Consider the following 22,115-nt stretch of genomic DNA (forward strand, 5'->3'; position numbering starts at 1 on the left):
TTCACTTATAGTAGAGCTCTGTCAGCTGACTGTATGAGTTCCTTTTGTTTAAATGATGCTGACTTGGTTTAAAATTTTATTTGATTGTGGGCAAAAATGATAACAAATAGAATCAACTGCTAAATATTCATTTAGATTCTGAACACGAAGGATAGAAATAAGAATAACCTTTAGCGCTTTTATCAATAGCATCTTATTTGTTTTGAAATGACTTTTTTGTAATGTTATTTTGTATTATTTCTAATTTAAGATACCTACCATAATTACTAAACCATCAAATCTTGATTTACATATTCATATTTTACACTCAGGCACTTTTTGCATGGGGGGAAGTAAAACTTTTCTGCCTGATTTCTTTTTTCCTTTCAGAAATAACATGAAGACTGAAAACTGATTAGCTTTTAGATTACTTCACTTGCAAAAGATACCAAAGAAATTAGTCATTAAATCTGAAAAGTTATGATCTGTGATGCGATTTATTGAATTAGTCCAATTCAGTGAACCAATCGACTGAGATAACTTTTGATACTTTTGGATTAATTTGTCCAACAAATATACAGAATATACAAAGTCAAACAGGACCTCGGATGCTCCAGCTCAGAAATAATTTGATTCGTTTAGTGTTAAAGTTTTCAGCCACACCAAATATATTTTGAGTTCTGTTTGAAATCGTTTTTATTTTCATGTTGCAGTGCAATATGTGCATATGCCTATCATTAATACTCTACCTTGTCTCTGATCTGTGCTAATGATGCAGAACCTTGGTCTGGAATGGACCCATTGGTCTCAGTCTGGCTCGGTTCCTCAGTCTGGTTCTCTTTGCTTTTCAGGGCCAGTGAGGTCATGTCAATAATCTCCATCACAAAATCATGCACGTTCTCCTTCTTGCTTTCTTCTATACAAGGTGGATGGAGGGAAGAGGGGCAGGGAAGGTGCTTGCAGCAGGAGGAGTGAGAGTTGTGCCCTTTTTTGGGGAGCAAGGACGAATCTTTGTCTCTGACTTCCCTCCTCGTCTCCTCTGTCACAAAAGATGAGAATCTGAACTTTTCCTGAATGGTGATGGCCTTCCTTCTGCTGGCTACCGACCTGCTGTTGTGCAAAGCATCGTGGGATTTGCAGTCCTCCACTGGGGAGAGGGATGGAGGAGAAGGGAGGGAGGAGCTGTGGCAGGGCAACTCTCCCCGAAGCTGTCCCACCAAAGAGGAAGCACGTTTGGATGGGAAAGGGAGCAGCTCACAGGATGGGGACTCCTTTGTCTCGCTTGATTCTGTTATCACTACCAAGTTGCTAATATCTTGAACCAGCTCTCCTGTTTTGGCAAACACGTACGAATCCCTTAGAGACTCTCCGTTCTTGGTGAACATGCTGGACTCCTCTCGGAGGAGCTCATCATCTTCATCCCTCCCTTTTAGACAGCTCTGGTCCACATTTCCATTCTCCACATCATCCACAAACTGGCTAATGTAGCTTCTTGTCACGTTCCTCCTATTCTCCTCCTCCTCCTCCATTCCCCTCTTGCCTGTTTTTACTTTATTGTTGCCACCATCACTGTTGGCATCTAATAATTTTGAAGCTGAGTGGTTTAAAAAACACTCCTTAATCTGAGGGGACAGGTTGGCTCCACACTGAAGCTCATCATGGAGGCCTGTTTCTGTTTTAGAGAAAGAGGAAGTGGAGGCACGAGGAGATCGGATCCAATTTTGGAGCTCTCTTTTCATGTACTCAAGCCCCAGCACATAAGAGCCCTCCATTTCTTCTTCATCATCATCCTCAACATCCTCGTGACCTGAGGATGCGCCACTCAGCCGCTCTCCTTCTTCATCCTCTTCGTCCCGAACGCCGAGCTCCTCCTCTGTGAGGGTGAGCGTGGAGGAAGACAGGAGGTCGCTGTCATCCTCATCTTCATCCGTGCAGGCTGATGTGCAAGAGACGTTCACAACCATGCTCAAACTGGTTGCGTCGGCTTCATCCAGGCCTTGTGCTCCTCTGCTCCTACCGTGGCAGCGCTTCCTAGAAGAGTTTGCATTGGGTGCCACTGTGGGATCCAGCAAGAGGTGCCTCTGATTTCTGAGCATGACAAAATCTTCAGAGCCTAGCGATGAGTCCTCAGTGCTACTCAGCTCTGTTAGGGATGCTGTTGCTGAACTCTCGTTGATCAGCGATGGAGGTCCTTTCCACAAAGAGCATGAAATCCCAGATAGCGGGGCGTGTCGACCACCGAGAGAGGGGGAGGCAGGGAGGGGGCTCCTCTGCGGGGAGCTGCCCCGAAGCGTCATGTCAGAAACACTCCGGGTCATTTTTGCCCCAAGAGGACTCTGGATGTTCTCCAGACGTTTCAAGAGATCAAGGGTTCTTCGGCTCAGCTCTCCAGGGGACGGTTCCCCTTGCACAGTTTCAGTGTTGTTTTCTTTTCTTTGTTGGCCTCCATCATATCCACTTCTCTGCTCCTTCTCCAGCTCTCCGAGACTGGCAAGGCTACCTCCAGTTCCTTCATCAATACTGCGAAATGGGACTAGGCCAGTCTCCAGAGAGGCGCTACGATGCAGTGGGTCTTTGGAGGGGAATAACTCCACACCTGGAGCCAGAAGGGACTCTAGAGAGGAGCCCTGAGATAAAACTGGACTTGATGCCCGGCGGCTGAGGACAGGAGGAGTTTCCAAACCATGGTACTGTTGAGTGGTGAAGTCAGCGAGATCACTGTGGGACAAGAAAGACTTTGAGAAGTCAACAGCAAGTCCCCCCACCTCAAAATCAGAGTCAGAATCCGCAGGTGTCAGGATGCCACGTCCGTTAATTAGGATTTCAACAGCCTCTCCACCTCCCCTCCTGTGTCTCCTCTTCTTCTCCTCCTCTCTGTTTCTTTTGGTTTCGCTCCTCCTCGACCTCTTCTCCTGCTCACTTTCCTCCTCCTCTTCTTTACCCACACCTTTTTCCTCTCCTGGGATTTCAAAGTTGGCTATTGTTGTCTCTGTGTCTCCTGTGTCACTAACAATCCCGCTTTCGCACTCAGACCGACGACTGTTTGAGGACTGGCCGCTCCCTCTTCCACCCTCACTCTCTCCATCTCGGCATCTTCTTGACATCAAACCTCCCAGGAGATCTGGGAGGGATTCGATGGAAGAGAAGGAGGAATCCTTACTCAAGCTCTTCTGCAGCACTTGCTGTTTCCTTTTTCCTGACTTGGTTTTTTGCAATAAGGATGAAGTGTGAGGAAACTGAGGCTGTCTGTATAATTCAATATTGTGGAGGCTATATACTTGGTAGACATTATTGTTGTTAGGGGGTGAGGTTTGGGAGGTCATATTGTGCTGAACCTCCACTGATGATCCACCTCTAGTATTCGACATAATCTCAGTACACTCAGTAGCGGGGACAGGTGTTCTACTCGTGTCAGGGGGGTTTTCATTGGGCAGAACAGCTTCAGAAGGCAGATTTGGTTCTGTGGGGAGGTTTTGTGTAAGGTCAGGTTCTGGTATAGCTTGTGGCTCTGCTTCTGTGATTGTCATATCTGTTTCATCCCATTCCCATGAATCATCCTGCACTGGTGCTACTGGACCAGCTGACACTGGGCTGATTTGGTGAAGGTCCACCAAACCTGGTTCCAAAAAGTTCCCAGGAACCTGCAGACAAAATGAAAGGAAACACAAGACAACATTTGTAACTGGTCAGTGAGGTTTTAGAGAAATTCACTCAGATGCAGAAATCAAGAAGCTGTGTTATGTTTCTTAATAAAGTTCGCAATCAGACACAACATACAACATGATGGAGAAAGGAAAACAAACAAGTAACTTAGTCCAAAGACAACAACCAAAAAGCCAGGCAAATAAGGAAAATAAGAAACACGTGTACTCAATTAAACCCCCAAACAATGGAGGGGAAATATTTCAAATTATAGAATTTTATTCATGCCAAATATATCATTGCATCAGTGTTTTCACAGCTCAAATACAGGAAGGCAACAAATCCATTTTGAACTTCTGAAAACTCATCCTGCCCTTAACACTCAATTTCAGACAACTCTTTGCTCTGTGTGATGACACAGAGAAGGGTACCCCGAATACGGGCATCTCAAGCACACAGCTTTGGCTGTGAGCACAGCAGCCGCACTCACCTGCTGTTCAAAGCTTATTTACAAGGTGCAACCAATCAGAAGAAATGTGGCTTAAAAGGAAGGATTAACATGTGATGTTTTATACATTTACTCCCTTACATGGATAAAAATGTAATTTTAAAGGTAGAATCTCCTAGTTTCTGAAAATACGCATAGCTAAAATACCATAAGTGGTTCTCCAGTGACCTTGTTGGTGTTAAAAGGTTAAATAAATCTTAACACATAAAAATGAATAAAAGACTGTTTCATTAATCGTTTGATGCTGTGAACTCCATCTTCAGAATGTTGGGTTTTTTGCAATTACTGAGTCCTAAATCCATGAACTTGGCGCAAATGTCATTTAACCTGTGGAGCACTCGCCCCGATTACATGTTGTTTTAATAACACCTAGGAAATTTCAAAGAGAGCTTAAAGACATACAGTGTTGCTTTCCTTTAAGAAAAGGGGTTCTCAGTTATGATTCAAAGCACATAAATGTTTTAAGTTGTGCTATCAAACACGATGGGAATATAAGTCGTGTCATTTTGGATGTTGTATCTTGTTTTGGCACAAAACTCTTTAAAAAGACGCGTCGCTAATCCCGCGTCCCTCCTGAGAACGCCGTCTCGACTCAGGCCTCTGCTTGAAAGAGACACACTGACAGAACATGTTCTGTGATCATTTTTAAAAAAAAAGAAGAAGAGTGAAATCAGCCCACCCCAAAGCAATTGCTCATAAATCTCAACACAAATTATTCCACTCTGGAACAAAGCGATGAATTATTCAAAAACGACTTCTGAGAGAAAGAGCACCAGGCTGAAAACCCCAAAGTAAATACGTAATCAAAAGCCTTCAGAAAGCTCGGCTGTCTAAAAATATGCTTAGACACAGGAATTCTTCTCTTCCACAGACATAATTATACAAATTGCTCCGCGTCTCGTTAACAAGAGAGGGGGGTAATTCGTATTAGCCATTCATAGCCTATTAATCTAATAAACTAGTTGGCTCTGCGTGCGTGTGCGAGTGAGTGTGTGTGGATATGTCTCTGTATAATGAATTTCTATTAGATTTGTGTTTATTCCCCTTGTGCTGATAAGGGAGATGGGGGTAATGACTGAACTGGGTTTTGCCACTGTAGACGCATTCAAAAACACATTCAGCGCTGAGAGGAAAGGCTATCAATCAGCCTAATCCAATCAAATCGGGGATTTGATGACCCACGAAAACCTTGTACATAATTTATATCTGTAATTCATCTCATTTCTATAATTTTACAACAGTTTATAGCTGGATTGTGGGTATTTATATGACCACAGACAGAGGAGCGTGGGGACTATCGGTGTCCAGCACTCACAGTATCCTTAAAAACATATTTCTTAAAGCAGCAAATGACTGTAAAGTGTTGCTGGGAACCTGGCAGAGTGAGAGATTGCAAACCAAGCATCAATAACCAGTCAAACTTTGGTAGTTATTTACACAAATACTTGCACAACATGACAAGGTTGTCCTCTTTAATCGCTCCCATTTCTCATGACTTGTATTTTCAGCTCAGTTCAGATTTAGTTTCAACATTTAGTTTTTGGCTACTTGTCTGTTTTAATACTATATGTGTGCTGTTTCTCAGGAGCAAAATGTAAGTTCAGAAACTGTATTACAATAAAAGCACTGTCCCATCTACAACAAAGCCAAGACACCAAATTGCCAGAGGCTAAAACTGAAGACATTTTCTGTACATTTCTATTTTATTTTTATTAATTTTGGAAGTAAAAAAAAAGTAAGTAAGTTCTGTTTGTTATTATTTATTCAAAAAGATTTTAATTTTATGCTACATATGTGTGTCAGACTGAATCTTTTCACAAATTTACCCAATCAAAATGTATTTATTTGCTCATCTTTCTTCTTATATTAGTATTTGTCAAGCTGTATTTGAATTATACACACAACAGCTAATTTTCACAGGAAATATTCTCCTCTTATATTCATCAAGGTCATTTTAGCTTTAAAAACGAAAAGGGTAAAGCAAATAAAAATAACACCGGATAATGTCCAAAATGAAATGACATGAAACATATTCAGAGGTGAAAACAATGACAGACTTGTAAACAAACCCAATGAAATGGATGCAAATACATCCAGGCAACACTAAGCTTAAGCCTAAACAAATCAATACACTACCACACCACAAAACTTTGAAGCTGTATAATCACATAAATTAAGATGTGCTTGTATTCAGTCTAAAGGCCAAATATGACAAACATCATACCGACCATTATTTTTTTCTACCTGTACGAATAAAAAATAAGACTTGAAATGATGACATCAATAAAATAAATAAAATAAAAACTAGTTACTACAAACTGGCCGGTTTTTCAGCATTCCTTCCTGTGATTATATTTACATGAACACGATCAAACTGTTTACTGATGTAATTGTTGCCAGTGTTCAATATGTGTGTGTGTTGTGTTTTTCGGGGTGAAAACAGCAAACTTTTTCCCATTAGCTCTAGTTTGACTGCTCCCATTTGTTAGCATAGCATCTGCTGGAAGGCCCAAGGAGAGTAGAGCTATCTAGGAGTGTCTGGGTGATTATTCATGTGCCTGCGCTCCTCCTGGAGCTGCTGCTGCTTGAATCTCTGCTGGCTCTCTGCTGTACCGGTTGTCAAAGCACTCAGGGAGCCCAGCGTCACCGGTCTGATTCAAAATGAATAGAAGCGCACAGATAAATCACCTCTCCATGCAGAGTGGAGGAGCTGACAGGCTGCTTTGAATGTAATTGCAAACAGTGAGTGAAAACCTCCATATGTTGCTCATAACTCTGCTCGAAAATATTTCATAATTGTGAGAAAACTGTGCGGAAATATAATTTCCATATATCACATTAGATGCACAGGTATACTTTGTGAAATCTCATCCCCAAAACACCCTGCAGCTTTAATTTAGACTCATTTACATTAAATCAGAGATAAAACAGCATCTTTCATGTGCTTTCTGAGCGGCAGTACACACACATCTACTCATGGAACATGCAGAGAAGAAAATATGACTCATACTTCAACAACAAAAACCCTGTTAGAACAAAATCACATGTTCTGAGGGAAGAGGCATAAAATACAGTCCAACCTCCAAAGAAAAATGACAACAGTGGTCATTTCTGAAGAGGGTTAAAGGTTACGAGGTGTTTATCGAGGCCAAGGATTCCAATGTCTTTGAGGTTCTTTACAAAGGGGAGGAAATCTTCCAAGAATGTCTCAAAATCCAAATGACATGGTTTTAACTAATCTTAGCAAAGTGGTTTTAGATGACACCAAATGGGTCAAACGTATCTTCATGCTAGCCAATTATGTTTGGCTAAAAAGCAGTGAGAAAAGCATTTTTTACTACAGACTGATCTGACGTGTTACAATCATATCAGACTTGTGTTGGTTATGTCTCTTGGCTTGTTTTGCCATCATGCGAGTAACCACATGTACAATGTCCAACCTTTTCCAAACAGTGGTGATGCCTTCACTTATGGTAAACTAAATGCTGGAGAAGCTCGATGGGAGAAGTTTGCCTTCTAACATGTGGCTGTTGTAGTATTATACGTAAGTGTTTTGCAGGTGACAGTTACATTAGTCTGTTTCATAGTCTTTTATACTGCCTCACAACAGCTGCTAGCAACTGTGAAAGCATGTTGTTTTTGCATTTCCGCTTGCTCGCAATGTGTTGCTTGCGCTCTCAACATTTCTGCCTGTGCGCGCTCAACTCTTTCTGTAAACCGTTATGTTTGTGCCACAAAACCAGCCAATCACAGACTTGGATGCAAAAAAATCTGATTGACTGTTCTGGTCTCCAATCAGCTCGAAATGACGAAATGCAATATCCCAGAATGCATTTCGTCCTAAGCTCAAACGAGGCAGTGGCAGAGGAACGCAGAGTGGCGGAGTTTGAAATATTACTCTTAATGGGTCACAAAAAGCGTGCCACTGCCTCGTTTGAGTTTTGGACGAAATGCATTCTGGGATATTGCATTTCGTCATTTCGAGCTGATTGGAGACCAGAACAGCCAATCAGATTTTTTTGCATCCAAGTCTGTGATTGGCTGGTTTTGTGGCACAAACATAACGCCATAGTAATCCACTCATCACCAAGCTTGATTGCCAAGAAATTCACCTTGTATTTTCATTTCACAGTCCTCAAAGAATGAACTCTAATTTCCCCAAGCTTTCCTCTAGCATCCACTAACACTCTGTTATACAACTTGTATTTTCTGTTGTGCTAAGACAGAGAAACACTGATGATTTTCATTTCTTCTGGTATGTTATAAAGGTTTTATCACTGATGCTACAGTTAAGTTAAAGAAGAATAAAAAGTAAGATGAGATTGTGCACTATACACCTAAAAAACAGCTAGAAAAAAGTATAATACAGAAATATGTGTGAAAAGATGATTAGTAAAACAGAAATAGTGACTTTTCTCAGGAAGTAACGACTCTTTTGATGTTTTCTTTGATAAATAACATGGTTGGTTGTAAAGCACTAACATCAATTAATAGCTTTAGTAATAAAAATACACCAATTTCAGTTTACTTCAGCTGTTAAAAGAAACTCTACCACCAAACACAAGTTTCTCTTTGTCATTTGTGTGTTGGTACAATAACTTGCACAAGCTGATCTCCTTTCTCAGTCATTACACTGTACTTAAAATCTGAGCCACGCATTCCTGCAGTCATTTGCAGGCAGGCGAGCGGACTCATTTACACAAACCCTCTCTCAAAAATCCACACAGGGATGCGTGCACACGGAAACCAGAAGCGGACAGTCATTTTATCATGGGGCAGAAGTGTTCATTTATAAACTATACCACCCACATATATGCTTCTCTGGTTCATTCTCGGGTTTCCTCCCCTTCCCTCTTTTTTGCTTCTCTCTTTCTCTTTATTCCTCTCTTATCTCCACTAGAAGTGAAATTACTCTCCAGCCAGCAGCGAGGTCAGAGTGTCTGGCCTCCGTTATTTGTCTTCTCCTCCTCTACAATATGTGTGTGTGTGTCCTTTGTGTGTGAATTTACAAAAGTGAGAGAGAGAGAGAGAGAGAGAGAGAGAGAAAGGCAGAGTGTGACCTCCAGCAGCACATGTAAAGCAGAATTAGACAGATTCTCCATATTTTCTTTGCAAGTGATACAAAGTAAGAGTGCGCTCAACTCTGACTCTTCAACACGATTAGAGAGTGTGGTCTTAATACAAACACAATACTGCGGCTCACTGATGAGTATGAAAGGGCAAAATAAATACAATTCAACTAGAAGCTTTTATCCATGCAACACGAGAAAAAGCATCGACAAATAACACATATTACAACATGTAACTGACAACAGTCAAAGGAAAATTCTATAAGAACAATGCATAAACTATCTATTAGATAAATTATAAGATCGTTAAAAGTGACAAGAAAAATATATGTTCTATAGATTGAAATAGACATGATGGTTCTGCAAGAGATTTTGTTTTGAATTCCACAGTATCCCCACAGATCAGAGTGCTGCACTGGGTACAGTTTAAACATGGGAAATTCCCACGTGGTAAGGTAAAGTCAGCTCCAATCAATACATCTCTCAGATTTTTGGCATATTTATCATCAAAGGTCAGAATATCTTTGAAAGAGTGACCTTATTAAATGGTCACTGGTGTTTAAAGAGGCATATTTTTATTTCTGTAGAAAGAAAGTATCACATTTTTAGACTGATTTTATGGAATGGTATTTATTTATTTATTCTTTGTTTGTTTTTATACCACACTTAGTAAATGATGAATAAGAACATTTTAGGAAAGAGTTAAATGATTTGAAAAGTCCATCCATTTGATTGCGCTTATCCTTTTCAGGGTCGCTGGGGCCTATCCCGGCTGTCTTACAGCAAGAGGCAGGGTACACCCTGGACAGGTCAAAAGTGTGTCGCAGGTCTAAGACATAGATAACCATTTGCACCTAGTGTTTTAATTAACCTAACCCTATGGGCTCAAAATGTGGTCATAAATATTTTGTACGTGTGTGCGTAAAAAAGATTTGTATGTGTAAAAAAGATTTGTGTGTGCATCTAGTACAGGTAGCGCTGCTGCAAAAACCCACAGAGCCCAGCAGCCAGCGCAACAAATTCTGGATCCTTTGCTTTTAGTTAGCAGTTAGCATTAGCAGCACATCCTGCGTCCGATGTGAAAGGACTTTTATGCTGCGCACTGTGACTCACAGCAATGGTCCCGGGTCAGCCCTGACTTTGTGTTAAACTAATCCTAAAGTAATAATGGTATTTCTAACCACTGATATACCACAACTTTTTCCTTTCAACAGCTACTGAAAGTTAGGGGACCTAACTGCTATCGGATATTTATATAGCGATCCTCCAGCTTCAAACTGTATCACCCTTCAAGGACCTGCAGTTCAAAAAAGCGCCCCTCCGACAGCCAAACCCATCTGTTCTCTGATTGGATTGTTACATTTGTGATTGACATGACATTGACCAATCAGATGAAAGGAAGAAAAATAGGGTCAAAATCCGTACTTGTAACTTGCAGGGTTTTTTTTCCTAAGTCCACACACAAATCTTTTTTACACATACAAATCCTTTTTACGCACACACAAATCTTTTTTACACATACAAATCTTTTTTACAAGTACAAAATATTTATGACCACATATAACCCCACTAACTGCATGTCTTTGGACATTAGGAGGAAGCTGGAGTACCCACGAAAACACCGTGAAAGACCCTGGCCTGATGGTGGAATTGAACTCAGGACCTTCATGCTGTGAGGCAACAGTGCTAACCACTGTGCCGTTAAAACGGGAGCTCTAGTGCTATACCTTTATAGTATCCACATGGAAGTTTGTTTGTTTTTGTTCAGTTCAGTTTGATTAAATTTTGTTTATATATGTTTGCGCCAAATCACAACCTTACAATTATACAGAGAAAACCCCAACAACCACAGCGCTCCCTGTGAGCAAGCTTGGTGACAGTGAGAAGGAAAAACTCCCTGTTCTGCAGGAGGAAGAAACCTCCAGGCATACCTGGCTGGTTGTGAGGATTCAGTTGCTATGAAGGCAGAAAAACGTCCATAAAGAACCAAATGGTTGTTTTCTACAAGCTTTTTAATGTTTTTTAATTGGTCATTTTAACATGGAAGTCTAAAGAGTGCCCTTCCTGCTTGGCCCCAGAAGGTTTCACTTAGTTTGTGCTTAAATTCTAAACCAAAGGTGTGACACGGTGTGGTCTCTCTGTCCTCCTACACACTCCTGACCTCCTTTCCTTTTCCCCTCCCCTCCTTTACTTTCACCTTCCTTCTCTTCCTATTTTTTCTGAGCTGTTAGCACATGAATATCTGTCAGTTATTTTCCCCACTGTACGTTCCCTTCACATTGGCACGACACTTTGTGTTTCTGCTTGCAAGCACTAGTCTAACACAATAGTGCTTGAAGCTTAACAGCTTTTTATGCTTACGTAAGTGTGACTGTGCATGTGTCTCCCTGCCAAACCCTTCACCTTGTATCCAAATGCCCCCCTCCTTCTGCCTCTATATTCATCACTATTAGAGATCCTTAACGCTTCCATTCTGCTGTAGCTCCCTGCCTTCAGCTGAAGAAAGCACTCAGCTTTTTGATCTGCCCAAGCAGCTCAGCTGTGGACGGCTCCCTCATGAATGAATTTTCGCTGAACACCAATGGCACAAGCTGCTTCCTCAGACAAGATGCCCATGTGCTGAGCTGTCATACTGCAGCGTTAAACCATCGCTGTGATAAGTGAGCACTTGAAACATGGAACCTGAAACGCATCATCAGCTACAGATTTCTTTTTGCCGATGTGCCGTCATGGTGCCAGACATGCGTGGTTTTCTAATATGCAAACTGTCAAAGTGTTAAAATCTCATTTGTTTCTTTTGTTTGTCGAGCAGGTGTCAGATGAAACATTGCTTCCATGACACTGATCACACTGGAAAACTAACAGATTAGCTTTTATCAACTGGAAGCTTCAGGAAGGCTTCGCTGATATAGAATGGACTTGGCACATAAAGGTTCAGCATAGGCAGACTTTTAAAATGCAGGATATCCACAGAGACTTTTGCCTCTCATAGTGGCTCGGCTTCAGGGTGGGGATAGTTTTGTTCAGTACAGACCATTGTTACATCCTGTAGACTACAGGGGATTTCAAAAAGTAACTTCACATGTTAAAAAAAAGTCAACAAAGTCTTCGTTGCCTGTGCTCCACTTCTTTACTCCAGTTTCATGAAATTTGGTGGGGTAGTTTCTGGGATAACATATCTCCACCACCCATATTCCCAATGATTTAGTAATCCTCTGACCTTTCCTCTAGTCAGGTTCTGATGAGACTTAGCTTTTCTTGTTAAGACATTAATTAGTAAAAAACACAAAAATAATGCTATTTTCTGAGTAAAATTACAAGGCCTGAGAATAAACCCTCTGCAGACAACATGGGCATCTTTAGATCTTAAGAAACCTTTTACTAATGATATACTGACAACCCATAGAGAACATTATGTATAATCTGTTATATAAGTTTAATAATTCACAACAAGTTTTCCTGGGCATAAATTTTTTTTTAAAATTCTAAGATTTTGAAAACAACTTTAAGCTGAGTTAGTAGCCAGAAAAACTACCACGTTCATTAAACTTTGTCCCAAATCTTAAGTTTTGTTTGACTACAGTGAAAGACAAAACTAAATTTTCAAGCAAAATGATTTCTTACTCAGACTCAATTAGATTTTATTTACAAAGTTCCTAATCACATCAGCAGTTGCCTCAAGGTGTGTTACAATAATACAGAGAAAACCCCGACCTGTAAGCAAACACTTGGCGACAGTGGGACAGAAAAAGTACCTTTTAACCTTTTGCTTCCTAGAGCATCGGAGAGCAACTTGGGGTTAGTATCTTGTCCAAGATTATTTGACATGCAGACTGGAGGAGCCACGGATCGAACCACTAACCCCAAATTGCTCTCCGATGCATCCATCGGAGTATGAATGTGTGTGAATGTATGAATGTAGTTAGGAAGCACTCAAAGTTTAGAAGAAAGTGTTTGTGTGATTGGGTCAATGTCGCATTTTGTATAAAGCGCTTTGAGTACTCTGAGAGAGTAGAAAAGCGCTATATAGAATGAGTCCATTTACCATTTAGATGACCTGCTCTACCTCCTGAGCTACAACCACCCCAAAAAGAATCGTCCAAATACTCTCCAGCTGCTTGGCTTCATGCCTTCCTTATTTACAGACCAGTACATTAAACTAAATAAGGAACAAGAAGTTGTGAGCTATAAGAGAAACTTCATTTGACTGCCTACTCGAAATACCCAGAAGTGGTAGGTGGGCATCAGGCACATGCGACAGTAACAGCTCACCATCAATGTGAGTTACTGTAACATAACTGAAATATGTGTCAATTCAAATAATCTTGTGTTTTGGTTATGCACATTTCAAATTATCTTAAGTAGAACGAGAGAAATAAAAGACTGAAGAAAGAAAATGAGAAAATTCTGAAAAATTGAGTTTTGTTGCAATTTAATAGCAGTGAGTTATCAGTATAGCAAAAAAAAAAACATGGCTCGAATCTTGAGGGAAATCCACCAGTCAAAGAAGCAAAAACAGATGTTTGCCAGAATTGTCACAGAGTATGAAATTAAAAGAAAAAGGTTACGATAATCTATATTTTTTTCAAAACTAGCGCGGGATCTGTGAAAGCCATCAGAAATTGTGACTTATTTTTAAAAGTTGATCACAAACTCCAGTCCAGGCACTGAAATCCTCCTTAGTGCGTCTTTCATTTTACTTCTACACAGAGCCTTAGAGAAAATGTTGTTATCTAACCACAGCCAAACTGTTAGACACCTTAATAACATTCATTTTGTTCCACAGTTTTGCCTGGGGGGGTTGGAGTGTGCGTATGTTTGACACGGGAGGAGGAGGAGTGTGTGCGTGTGCATGTGTTTGTGTGTGTGTGCATGTGGGGGGGGGGGGGGTTACCTAAGGAAAAAATAAAAACAGCTTTGTTCAGGAGTTGATGCTTATTTCACAAAATATTATGACACTGTCTCGGGTTATAAAAATTATTCCATAACCAAAACACCGCGGCTTCAATCGTGGCACCATCTGTCTTTCACGGCACATTTTAGCATCAAATCAAACGCTGACATGCTCACTGAGTGTAACAGCGCGTCAGCTGACTGCCTGCAGTGTAGAATGAAGGATGTAAAGTGTAAATGTCAGAGCGCTCTAACCTGCTGCTCTCCCAGCTCTCTCTTCAGTCTGTTCTGCCACTGCAGCGCCTGCATCACGATCGCTTCCCACCTTCTCTCTAGGTTGATAGACAGCAGCTGCAGGGCCTCTCTGTGCTGCTCCGCATCAGGGCCCACCTCAGCCATGGGGCCCGACTGTTTTAGGGTGGGGATTAGATCGATTTATTGTAAGAATTGACAACAGAATTTATTCTTCTCAGGGTTTCAAAAGTCTAAAAATTATAAATATAAAATTTAACATTTCTAAAGTATATTTTGTGAGTTATATATAACTCGTGTCTTTTGCTGGTGAGGTGAATCCACAGTTCTTTCACATTGGCAGCCAACTTTCCATCATCTAAGTTGTGTTTTCCTTTACCCACCTGGCTCTGTTGTAGCAGCTTCTGGCACAGTTTCAGAACAGAGGAGACCCCACGCCGTCGGGCTTGAATGTCCGAACACAGGGGCTGGATGGCAACATGGAAGAGAAAGACGAGGAGAGTGAGGTCAGAAAAGCAGCTCATTTGCACAACAACAAGAAATGCTGAGCGTCAGCTCATTAGTTCAAACTTCTTGTAGAGGTTGGAAAATCATATTGTGGTTTGTTTCACGTTAGCTAAGCTCCCCATTTCCTTTAAAAAAATTTAAATTCCAACTTCAAACCTTAAATTGGTTAGGTTTTTGGATACAAAAAAGTCCCATACCAAAAATATTCAATTTTTTTCCTGCTACTTTTTTAGATTTCAAAAAGTCTGAGTTGCTCTGACAACCCCTAAAGATTCCTGCCAAAAGAAAAAGACAAATCATATGCGTCCTCTTTCATGCAACACTATGCTCTCTTAATTATTTATTTATTTATATAAATATATTTAAATAAATATATATTTATTTACATTTTTTTGTTAGTACTTCTTACTTTACTGTAATATGTTTATGGTTAAAAGTATGTCAAGAAGCACGTAAAGTACAATTTATGTGCTTCAACGAGGCTCGACTCAATGTACTGCTCAGGATAATTAGCTGTACTTTTCTGGTTTAAATGATCATAAACTGTTGGTTTCTTTTACAGACTTACTGTCATTGCCCCTAATCCCTCCATCTTTCTTGTACAATGTTACCAATGTCCCGAATTTTCATTAATACTAACACAGGGAGAAATTATGGACACGATTATGAAAACAACACCCTAAACATTAAATAAACCAGAATTATTCATTTCTCTAACAATAAAAGATCAAGAAAGAAGACCTACATTCGCTGCACTTCACTGTAGTTAAATTCTGGTCATTCATTACAGTTTATTAGCATAAAGTCAAATTCAGCACACAGATCCTTGATCAGCAGCAACAGTGCATAAAATAAATGACAACAGCCAATATTCCCCCTCTCTGCTTCCCTCCCGGCTTCTGTCTAATAAATGCAAAAAAAGAGGAAAAAAAAGAAACAAGGATTGGCAGTGCCTATTATAAATCACTATATGCTGATGAGTTTCCACACTCAAAGGTCAGTGTGTGTGTGTGTTTGCATGTTTCAGTGTTTACTCGTGCAGGCTTGTGCATAAAGTTTGTGTAGCAGTGGGTGTATGTGCAAACATATGCATATATTTCTGTGTGTGAGACAGCGAATAGAGGGGACAGCCTTACTCCTCTGCGGCAGGGACCAAGCACGTCCAAGCCCCAAACTATTTATGCTAATCCTGCCTGCTCGCTGAAAAGCACTTCCTTTACATTTTCTTTACATTTTTCCAATAAATATTAAACACTATTGCAATGAAATGGGATTCTCTCTCTCCCTCTAACTCTCTCTCGCTCTCTCTTTCTTGCGTGCGCACACATTCACACTTTGCCTCTTTCTCACACACACTCAACACTTCTTCTCCCGTCTTTCATCTCCTCTTTCCCGCTCTCTTCAGTTTAGCATATTTGTGGCTTGCCTGGTTGTCTAAACAGAAGATGGGGATGCAGAATACAGCAGACAGGATCAAGAGGACAAGCCAAGTGTGTGTTCGCGTGTGTGTCTGTGGGGTGGCAGATAAATTTATTCCAAACAGGAGGTGTGTATTACATTGAGGGAGGAGGCTCTAAACAATGAAACGACTGAGTGATACTCGTTCCGCGCCAAATAAGTGCAGCAGACAGCACGGAGGAAGCACAGGAAGACGTATTAAACTAGATTGGGGCTGGAACAACACTTTGAAAACCAAATATGCTGATTGAGAAATGTTTTCAAAATGAGCTTTTTAGCATGTGAGAAACTTCTCTATATCACTCGTTGGGCAGTGAAGACCAGTCCATCCGTTTGCTTCGGTGCTGATGCAAGATCTTTCTGCTCCACAGAAAACCAGCTGTGTACTTCCTGATGGATTACGACAGGTGTACAACTTATTGCCATCCACAAACAAATTTAACAGGCTAACAGACCCATTTTTGAGCTGTCTACTCAACCGTGTCTTGCAAACTCATTTGCTTCAATACTTAATCAATACAGTCATGTACAAAGACTGTGTAATGATTCACTGTATATCCCAATGTAACTGTGCCCTAAGGTTTAGTAATAGACTTTAAATCTAGTTTCTTTTATTAGGCTTCTGATAAGTGTCTAGTGCACAGCAGAACCATGGATAAACCATTATAGTACAGACCAGGGGTTTTCAACTAGGGAAACAAATGTCTCGTGAGGGTACTGCTACAGAAGAATAGCGCTATGGGAAAAGTGTGAATTCATTATTAAATTTAAAAAATTGATATTAAATACAATTGACGGCTGACATATCAGGCCAAGAGTAAGACTCAGTAAAGACAAACATAACTGATTAAAAGTTGAAATACAGCTGCTAGCTAAAGTTCAGAACAGGAAATTGTAAATAGTTTTTGTAAAAGCACCATTTCAAATCACAGTGGGCCTTCTGCTTTGTCATCTCATATCTGACTAAAACTTTCACATCCCAGATGAAAAACTAAATATGTAGAATACTTTTTAACATTAAATTCGACTATACTAGTTTGATTCAACTTTCATGCTGGGTTGAGCAAATATGTTAAGTTGTAACCCAAAACCAAAAATATTAGTGGACTGTCTAATCTGAATAGAAGCAAATTCTGGAGAATTATAATGAAAAGAAAATTATTTAGTTAAATCTATGCAAATATTTTGTTTTCGAGAACCACATTGTAACCATGCACATTGTCCTGGAGGTCTTAAACATGGAACAATGTAGCATTTTCATATATCATGCCCCCCATAAAGTTTGGGGAAACACTTTGTTCCCCCTCTGCTTCTTAATGTAAAATTCTAAATAAAAAAAATCAGACATGATTAAATTTCAAAAGACTTTAAAATTCATTTGCATGCATTTCAGTTGCACAATGTAGAAATTAGAACACTTTTTATACCTTGTCCCACCCTTCAGGGCACCACTTCAGCATTTCTTGAATTTTCAATGCCTTTTAGTATTATTTAAACTTAACCTGAATTATCAGTCTGGAAATAGTAGATAGAGTACATCTCGAAAATGGGAAACTGGTGGGTGTTTAGCAGAAAATGCTCCAAAAACGTGATAATCTGAGATTAAAAGACCCGTTTAACAATAGATAGCACAGTATAGATAAACTGTTAGCTAACAGTTGCTAAGTATAAAGAAATGAATAGCTGCTAAAGTGTGTATTAATTGAGATAACTAAAAATCTGTTTGAAAACATTTGGGGGACGTTGGTGTAGTTACCAACAGAGCACTGATGCCGTCTCCAACAGTGTTAGCTGCTTGGTTCTATAATACTTTAAGAATATTTGCCTTGTTAATTAAATGATGAAGAGCCTTGTAGGCAGGACTAATGTGAGTGCGATCTGCTTTTGTTAAACACAACAATATAATGATCCAAAAACTAAGAAAAAAACCTAACTAAAATAAGCCCTTTCCTCCCAGCATGACATGAAATTAAGTAAATGTCTCAAGAAAAACATGACTTCATGTAGAGGAAAACTATATGTGGGTACCAGGAAAAATAGACACAACTTCACTGTTTGTCAGTGCAAGTGCAACAAACTTCTCTTTGAGAGAATTTATGGTAAAGGTTATGTGTTTTCACAAAGGGAGTTTACTCTTTTTGTCTATATTAAAAACACCTTTAAAAACACATTAACATGGATATGAGCGGTATACCAACAGTTGCATTACTTGTGAAAGTCACAAGTGTTATGCTCGCAGATTGGTAAGCTTTACAGAGCAAAACTCTGTTCTTTGTGAATTCATTTCCATACAGAAAGGAAAAAAAGAGAGATTCCTAAGTTTCTATTGTTTCTGCACTGCTGGTTTTTATGCACTGATCCCCCCCTCTCTCACTCTCTTTTTCTCTGGACCGGTCTAGCCTGGCTGGGTCCGTATTGACTCAGAGGGCTCTACAGACACAGTTGGACAAATATTTGCTAAAAAGCTTTTCTTCAAAAATACATGGGAAGCCATAGAGTGGCTGCGGAGAAAGGGATGGAGAATGTAGAGGGGAGGTTGAGATGGACAGAAAAGCCAAAAGCAAGTGTGAGATAGGTCGACAAAGAGGTGAAGGTAAAAACGAGGGAAATGTGCAAAAGCGTGAAGACTGAGAGAAAAGACTAGTGAGACTAGTGAGGGACTAGAAAAGACAAAACAAAGGTAATTGTAAACAAAGGCAGGAAATTTGCTCTTTTGGGAAATGATGACTCTATGGTGATACCCCTCAGCCTTTTAGTAAACATGCCTATGGTATCAATTTCAAAAACTTTGCCTTTTTCTCAAGTTATCACATTCACAAGATTTTCAGAAAACTTACGCTGACCTTGAGGTCGAGGTCACTGAGATTCGAGCTCGTCTACGATTTTTGGTAGAAGCACCTGTGGTATCAATTTAAAAATCCTACATCGCCACCTTAAGTTTTCGCATTCACATGATTTTAAGAAAACCTGATCATGGACCTATGACCTTTAGGTCAAGGTCAGTGAGATTTGAACTCATCCAAGATTTTTAGCAGATGAACCTACGGCACTAATTTGAAAATCCTACGCGACTTCCTTCTTCAGTGATTGCAGTCACAAGACTTTCAGAAAACTTGACCTCTGACCTCAGTCTTGTGGTTGAAGTCATTGAGATTATAGTAGATACGCCTATGATATCAAGTTAAAGCTCCTACATTGCTTCGGTCTCCTGTTGTGCCATTTGCAAAAAACTTTGTGATTCTGTTGATCTGCTTTTCCATAACTGTCACAAGTTAGACCAGGAAATCAGTGTTGAGTGTGTCCAGTTGTTGCCCCTTTTTTTGCCTCTTTTTTTTAAATGGGACTTTTAATGACGATTTGTGGCCAAGTGTGAAGCTGCTAGGATGTGAGTCAGCACCACTAATTGTTCACATGCTGGCCTCAGAAAGGTAAACTAGTTTACCTAAACTGGTGATAAAGCTTTAAAATTTCAAAACACACTATATTATATTCAAAACATACGCCTTTTAATCAGTTTAAGTTGAAGGACATAGATCAAGGGTGTCAAATATAAGGCCCTGGGGGCAGAATTGGCCCGGCAATTCTGTAAAATGTAAAATTGCCCAAAGAAATCTCTTCCAGTTGAGTTATTTGTCCTATACAAGAATATATACTGGAGTTTGTTTAACATACACCAAACATGTCCGGTGTGAAAGCATTTTAAGTATCAGGAAATCTTACTTGTGGGTGAGCATAAGATGAAGTGAGAGAACTACTGAAGTAAACTAGCACTGTGTCAACACCAGTGCTGGCACTGTATGAGACTTTTATGGTTCAAATGGAGCAAAAGAGACACTCTTGATTTAATGAGTACTTCACCAACACAAGACCTAATTAGAAATGAGAAAACAGATTTAGAAAATAAGTGGATAAAATTAGCATCCTTGGCGAGGCTTCTGGCTCGTTCAGGTTGCCAAAGAGAAGAATTCATGAGGTTTCAGAGGAACCTCTAAGTCCTTCGTGTTGAACAGGTTGTGGTCCTTCAGCATCTGATCGGGAATTGTCCATTTCACAGCCATCTCGAGCGTCAGACCAAGAAAAGCTGTTAATGGCTTGTGTAGATCTCTCCAGATTGTCATATTCAAAGCTGACCAGCAGAAGAGACACTCAAAAGACAAATGATTTCACTATCTCCTCATTTGCTTTCTCTCTGTCTCTCTCTCCCTCCCTTCATGTATCTCTGTCACTCAACACTTTCTTTCAGGAAGAGTGACCGGCTCACGATAAACAAAAGGAAAAGGATCTGCTCTCCTCTTTCTATAATTCCCCCTTCACCCTCTTCCTCTCTCACTCCTTGGCTTTCTCAAGCTTGATCTCTCACTCTCCCCTACTCCATCCTGCTCTATCTCTCTCATTCTTTAAATCTCCTTCTCCTAAAAACAAAATCCTCTTAACTCTCCGCCACCTCCTCATCTCCACAATCTAATTACCAAGACCTGCCGTGAGGAGAGGGATGCAGGGAGGTGTGAGAGAGGGAGAAAAAGCAAAAGACAGAGAGAGGAGAGTGGAGGTTGTTACTGTGGTTGCTATGTCAGTGTTTCACGAGTGGAAAGCACTTTGAAACAGAGGTGAGACAGAGACATAAGAATAGAAGTGGGTAAGATGTGTCATTTTCTGAATATAGAGTCTTTAAAAAGCCATCATTCTTGGATTAAAATAAACAGGATTCATTAGTGTTGAGGCTTTTCCACCAAATCCTTTTCTGCGATTTCACAAATGAAGGTTACACCAAAAAATCTCTTCAAAACAATAAGCAACAGAACTGAACCTATATAAAACAATACATACACTGTCTATCGGAAAACCTGTTTTGAATACTAGACAGTAAATCTAATGACATATTTAACAGTGTCTTTCAATACCCGAGCGTTTTTTGTATTTTGCTGTTTGCCATAAAATTACTACAGCCTGACAAATATGGAGGGACGGATGAGATCAACTGTGATGTGAACACCGAGAAACATTAATAAACTCGAACTTGTGGACTTCTCAAACTTACTGGATTATTTCTCATCAGCACCCGAAGAAACAAGTGTTCAAACTGTTGGTCATGCAATCTATCCATCCACCCATTCTCTACCGCTTATCTTTGGGGGCTGGAGTCTATCCCAGCTGTCTTAGGGTGAGAGGCAGGGTACACCCTGGACAGGTCGCCAGTCTGTCGCAGGGCTAACACATAGACACAGACAACCAGTCGCACTCACATTCACACCTATGGGCAATTTAGAGTTTCCTATTAACCTATTCCTAGTAACTGCATGTCTTTGGACCGTGGGAGCAAGCCGGACGACCCGGAGACTCTCAAGACCTTCTTGCTGTGAGGCAACAGTGCTAACCACTGTGCTGACCCGATCTAATTCAAAGTAAATGTTGTGTAAAACACCAAACGTGAAGATCACCAGTTAAAAAAAAAAACAAAGGAAAGAAAACAAAGTCAGATAGCCACAGCGAGGGTAACCAGAAATAGAAAGAACAAAAAGAAAATGTAATAAAAAAAGAAAGACAACTACATAAAGGCATAATGAACAAGAAAAACAAATGAGAGACAACGGGGAGAGCAGACAAGGGCAAACTGTAAAGGATTCTGAGACAGAAATGAAGAGAGCGATGCACAGAGAGAGGGAAGGAGAATTTTGGCTGCTTGCGTGGTGACCCAGCGGATATTTCAATCAATTACCATTAATTAGAAATCTCTGATTAATTCTATTTGTTGATTAAGTCAATTAAAACCACAAGCACTCGTTATCGCACAACGAGCCTAATGAATT

At 40.2% G+C, this 22,115-nt stretch overlaps 1 protein-coding gene across 2 annotated transcripts in view; it reads right to left on the reverse strand.

The window, feature by feature from the left end:
• Positions 1 to 22,115, reverse strand: part of akap6 (A kinase (PRKA) anchor protein 6) — a 227,414-nt gene that overhangs the window by 13,469 nt on the left and 191,830 nt on the right. For both annotated transcript variants that reach the window (XM_080870969.1, XM_080870970.1), the window contains exons 18-20: positions 14,727 to 14,810; positions 14,347 to 14,499; positions 729 to 3,620 (exon numbers count right to left, since the gene is read on the reverse strand). In XM_080870969.1, the coding sequence (XP_080727095.1) occupies positions 729 to 3,620; positions 14,347 to 14,499; positions 14,727 to 14,810 (3,129 nt within the window). The remainder of the gene's footprint in view (positions 1 to 728; positions 3,621 to 14,346; positions 14,500 to 14,726; positions 14,811 to 22,115) is intronic.

Source organism: Rhamphochromis sp. 'chilingali', assembly GCF_963969265.1.
Source record: "Rhamphochromis sp. 'chilingali' genome assembly, chromosome: 21".
In the NCBI taxonomy this organism is placed as follows: domain Eukaryota; kingdom Metazoa; phylum Chordata; class Actinopteri; order Cichliformes; family Cichlidae; genus Rhamphochromis; species Rhamphochromis sp. 'chilingali'.